Raw genomic sequence first — 5,466 nt, forward strand, 5'->3', positions numbered from 1 at the left:
AAATGAAAAATTTGGGATAACGCCAGCATTTTAGTGAAAAAATAAAAATGTTCAATTTTCAATTCCAACTTTAACGAAAATTCTTCAAACACCTGGGGGGGTGTTTAGGCTCACTATACCCCTTGCTATGTACCGTGAGGGATGTAGTTTCCAAAATGGGGTCACATGTGGGTGTTTTTTTTTTTTTTGCGTTTCCGCCACCCCTGTGCAAATCACCTCAAATGTACATGGTGCTCTCGCTCCTGGGCCTTGTTGTGCACACGAAAAGCATTTTATGTCCACATAATAGGTATTTCCGTACTCCCAAGAAATTGTTTTATAAATTTCGGGGGTCTATTTTTCCAATTACCTCTTGTGAAAATGTGAAAAAGGCAACACCAGCATGTTAGTGTAATTTTTTTATTTTATTACGATAACATGCTGGAGTAGACCACAACTTTACCTTATCATAAGGGGTAAAAGTAGAAAAAGCCCACCAAAATTTGTTAGGCAATTTCTTCCCAGTACGGAAATATCCTATATGTGGCCCTAAACTGTTGCCCTAAAATACGACAGGGCTCCGAAGTGAGAGAGCCATTTGAGGCCTAATTTAGGGATTTTCATGGGACCCAGATGCTAGAATTACACTTACCTCTGATACCAAAATTACCCAACAGCAGTGTTTTCCAAACAAGGTGCCTCCAGCTGTTGCAAAACTCCCAGCATGCCTGGACAGTCAATGACTGTCCGGCAATACTGGGAGTTGTTGTGTTGCAACAGCTGGAGGCTCTTTATGAGAAGTTTTTCATTTTTATTTGGGGGGGGGTAACTGTGTAGGGGTATGTGTATATGTAGTGTTTTACTTTTTATTTAGTGTTAGTGTAGTGTAGTGTTTTTAGGATACATTCACACAGGCGGGGGTTTACAGCGAGTTTCCCACTAGGAGTTTGAGCTAGAGCGAAAAATTTGCTGCATCTCAAACTTGCATTAAACCCTCACCCGTGTGAATGTACTCTGTACATTTACATGGGTAGGGGCAAACCTCCAGCTGTTGCAAAACTACAACTACCAGCATGCCCATTGGCTGTCCATGCATGCTGGGGGTTGTAGTTATGCAACAGCTGGAGGCACACTGATTGCAAAACACTGTGAGTTTGTTACTTAACTCAGTGTTTCCCAACCTGTGTGCCTCCAGCTGTTGCAAAACTACAACTCCCAGCATTCATGGTCTGTCAGTGCACGATGGGAGTTGTAGTTTTGCAACAACAGGAGGCACACTGTTTGGGAAACATTGTCTGTTTCCTAACTCAGTGTTTCCATTCCCGTGTGCCTCCAGCTGTTGCAAAACTAGAACCTCCAGCATGCACTGACAGACCATGAATGCTGGGAGTTGTAGTTTTGCAACAGCTGGAGGCACACGAGTTTGGAAACACTGAGTTAAGTAACAAATTCAAAGTGTTTTGCAACTAGTGTGCCTCCAGATGTTGCTTAATTACAACCCCCCGCATGCATGGACAGCCAAAGGGCATGCTGGGAGTTGTAGTTTTGAAACAGCTGGAGGTTTGCCCTCCCATGTAAATGTACAGAGTACATTTACACGGGCGGGGTTTCACTGCAAGTTTGAGATGCAGCTAATTTTTTGCTGCAGCTCAAACTCCCAGTGAGAGACTCGCTGTAAACCCCCGCTTGTGTGAATGTATCCTAAAAACACTACACTACACTAACACAAAATAAAAAGTAAAACACTACATATACACATACCCCTACACAGTTACCCCCTCCTCCCCCCATCCCCCCAGATAAAAATGAAAAACGTCTCGTATGGGACTGTTTCCAAAACAGCTGTTTCAAAACTACATTAATTTCCCAGCATGCCCTGAAAGCCTTTGCCTGTCTGGTCAGGCTGAAAGTTGTAGTTTTGCAACAGCTGGAGTCACACTGCTTGGGAAACACTGCAATAGCATCTATCAAAAGGTTTGTTATGACATTGTTTCCCAAACAGCATACCTCCAGCTGTTGCAAAACAACAACTCCCAGTATTGCCGGACAGTCATTGACTGTCCAGGCATGCTGGGAGTTTTGCAACAGCTAGAGGCACCGTAGGGTAATTTTGGTGTCAGAGGTAAGTTTAATTCTTGCATCTGGGTCTGTCCCATGCAAATCCCTAATTTAGGCCTCAAATGCGCATTCTCTCACTTGGGAGCCCTGTCGTATTTCAAAACAACAGTTTAGGGCCACATATGGGGTACTTCCGCACTCAGGAGAAATTGCCTAACAAATTTTGGTGTGCCTTTTTTCCTTTTACCCCTTATGAAAAGGTAAAGTTGGGGTCTACTCCAGCATGTTATTTTAAATTTATTTTTATTTTTTACACTAACATGCTGGTGTTGCCCCATACTTTTCCTTTTCACAAGAGGTAAATGGAAAAATAGACCCCCAAAATTTGCAACACAATTTCTCCTGAGTATGGAAATACCCCATATGTGGATGTAAAATGCTCTGCGGGCGCTCAACAAGGCTCAGGAGTGAGAGCACCATGTACATTTGAGGTGATTTGCACAGAGGTGGCAGATCATTACAGCGATTCTGACATAAACGCAAAAAAAAAAAAGAAGCACCCACATGTGACCCATTTTGGAAACTACACCCCTCATGGAATGTAACAAGGGGTATAGTGAGCCTAAACACTCCACAGGTGTTTGATGAATTTTCGTTAAAGTGGGAATTGAAAATGAAAATTATTTTTTTTCACAAAAATGCTGGTGTTAACCCAAATTTTTCATTATTACAAGGGGTAACAGGAAAAAATCCCCCCAGAGTATGGAAATACCCCATATGTGGATGTAAAGTGCTCTGCTGGTGCACTACAATGTTCAGAAGAGAAAGAGCGCCATTGGGCGTTTGGAGAGAGAATGCGTCTGAAATTGAAGGCCATGTGCGTTTACAAAGCCCCCATGGTGCCTGAATATGTGACCCTATTTTGGAAACTACACCCCTCAAGGAATGCAACAGGTGTCTGACAGATTTTTGGAATAGTGGTCAGTGAAACTGAAAATTTCTTATTTTCATGTCCACATTTTGCGAAAATTTGTCAAACACCTGTGGGGTGTAAAGGCTCACTGTACCCCTTGTTACGTTCCTTGAGGGGTGTTGTTTCCCAAATAATGTGACATGTGGGGCTTTCTAAATGAGACATGCCCCCCAAAAACTATTTCAGCAAAATTTGCTTTCCAAAAGCCAAATGTAAGCATTGTAGTGCGCCCCACAGCGCCCCACAGAGCAGTTTACGTCCACACATGAGGTATTTCCATACTCAGAAGAAATGTGGTTACAAATTTTTTTTTTGGGGGTGAGGGAGGGGAACGGGGGGGGTGGGGACATTTTCTCCTATTACCCCTTGTAAAAATGGTATATAAATATATATATATTTTTTGCTGTTATGGTATGGTATCATAGGGGCTTCCTAAATGCGACATGCCCCCGAAAAACCATTTCAGCAAAATTCACTCTCCAAAATCCCGTTGTCGCTCCTTCGCTTATGAGCCCTCTAGTGCACCTACAAAGCCATTTACATTAACATTAGAGATATTTCCTTACTCGAGAGAAATTACTTTACACATTTAGGGGGGGGGGGGGCTTTTTCTCCTTTTACCAATTGTAAAAATTCAAAAACTGGGTCTACAAAAACATATTAGTGTAAAAAATGAAGATATTAAATTTTCTCCTTCACTTTGCTGCTATTCCTGTGAAACACCTAAAGGGTTAACAAACTTTGTGAATGTCATTTTGTGTACGATGATGGGTACAGTTTTTATAATGGGGTCATTTATGGGGTATTTCTAATATGAAGGCTGCTAAAATCCACTTCAAAACTGAACTGGTCCCTGAAAAATTCCAATTTAGAACATTTTATGAAAAATTGGAAAATTGCAGCTGAACTTTGAAGCCCTCTGGTGTCTTCCAAAAGTAAAAACATGTCAACTTTATGATTCAAACATATGATAGACATATTGTATATGTGAATCAATATATCATTTATTTGGAATGTCTATTTTCCTTACAAGCAGCGAGCTTCAAAGTTAGAAAAATGCAAAATTTTCTAATTTTTCAGGAAATTTGGGAATTTTTTCACCAAGAAATGATACAAGTATCGATGAAAATTTACCACTGTGATAAAGAAGAATATGTCACGAAAAAAAACCATCTCGGAATAAAATTCATAAGTAATAGCATCCCAGAGTTTTTAATGCTAAAAGTGACAGTGGTCCAATATGCAAAAAATGCTCTGGTCCTTAAAGTGAAAATGGGCTTGGTCCTTAAGGGGTTAAAGATTATTATTTTTTTTTGCTTATATAAAGCCATACAGGCTATTATTAGAGAATAATGTAGAGGTTCTTATGTATGCTTGTACATACATAAGGGGAGGGGGTGAGAGAGGATGGGGGAGGGGGGTTAGGAAAGTGGGGGAGGGAGTTGGAAAAGCAACGTCCTCAGCACAAGGGGCAAAAGGAGTTTCTCCTAAGCCATTGGGCGATGCACGGGTGGTGATATGGGTGCCCGCATGGAATGGCCGTGACCTCTTCGCCCAGTTCATACTCTGTCAGTTCATAGTCTGGTTGGGCTGATGTTGGTGTCACTAGGGGGCGGCCTCTCTCCCTTCCTCCTGATGGTCTCCCGTGGAGGAGATCAGCCCTGGTCTGCATCCTCTCTCTTCTGCGCTGAGCAGATCTGAGGCCGTCCCGGAGAATAGTCTGGCCTAAATGAGAACAAGAGTATGGAGAAGAAGTAAGAAAATTACTTTTTCTTTTATTATTGATATAGAACATAAGGTAAAATGGTCTTTTCATGATATTATTACTTACCCGCATTCTCTGGGCGATTCAGCCATGTCTGGTTGTCATCAAACAAGCCACGAAGCTCCCAGGAACCCATGGTTCCCAGGTTGGAGGTAGGTCCTCCCTCACTAGGTGCTGGTGGTTTTGGCCCGGATGTAGATAAAATAACAAACAAATAAAACAAAAAAAAAGCAGGAAGAATACGCTAACTATAAATTAGCTCGCCCTTCCTAAGTGAAGCCCTCACCTGAGCAAAGACTCGAAAGGTGCTGAAATGTCTATGAGCAGGGATTTCATAGCTTTTGGTACATTGTAATGTTATATAGAATGTGACATCACCACAGCCTGGCAGCCATGTTACTTCCTTCCAGCTGCACAATATCCCCAATACCATGAATGGACAGATAACTTTTCCAGATTAAACAGAAATATAATGGGGGAGATTTATCCAAACCTGTGCAGAGAATCAGTGGGGCAGTTGCCCATAGCAACCAATCAGATCACTTCTTTCATTTCTCAGAGGCCAATGAAATGTAATGAAAGAGGCAATCTGATTGGTTGCTATGGGCAACCGGTCAACTTTTCCTCTGCACAGGTTTTCAGAAATCTCCCCCAATGTGTAGGGGAAAGTTCTGATCAGTCAGTCCAAATA

General features: G+C 41.9%; 1 protein-coding gene across 1 annotated transcript; it reads right to left on the reverse strand.

The window, feature by feature from the left end:
* Positions 1-4,230: 4,230 nt before the first annotated feature.
* On the reverse strand, positions 4,231-5,223 carry LOC130360842 (uncharacterized). Its single transcript, XM_056563399.1, has 2 exons — positions 4,842-5,223; positions 4,231-4,735 (listed from the first exon to the last, which is right to left on the reverse strand). The coding sequence occupies exons 1-2, from the start codon at positions 4,909-4,911 to the stop codon at positions 4,470-4,472; spliced, it is 336 nt and encodes a 111-aa protein (XP_056419374.1). The 5' UTR covers positions 4,912-5,223; the 3' UTR covers positions 4,231-4,469.
* Between the last annotated feature and the right edge of the window lie 243 nt (positions 5,224-5,466).

Source organism: Hyla sarda, chromosome 3 (genome assembly GCF_029499605.1).
Source record: "Hyla sarda isolate aHylSar1 chromosome 3, aHylSar1.hap1, whole genome shotgun sequence".
Classification (NCBI taxonomy): Eukaryota; Metazoa; Chordata; class Amphibia; order Anura; family Hylidae; genus Hyla; species Hyla sarda.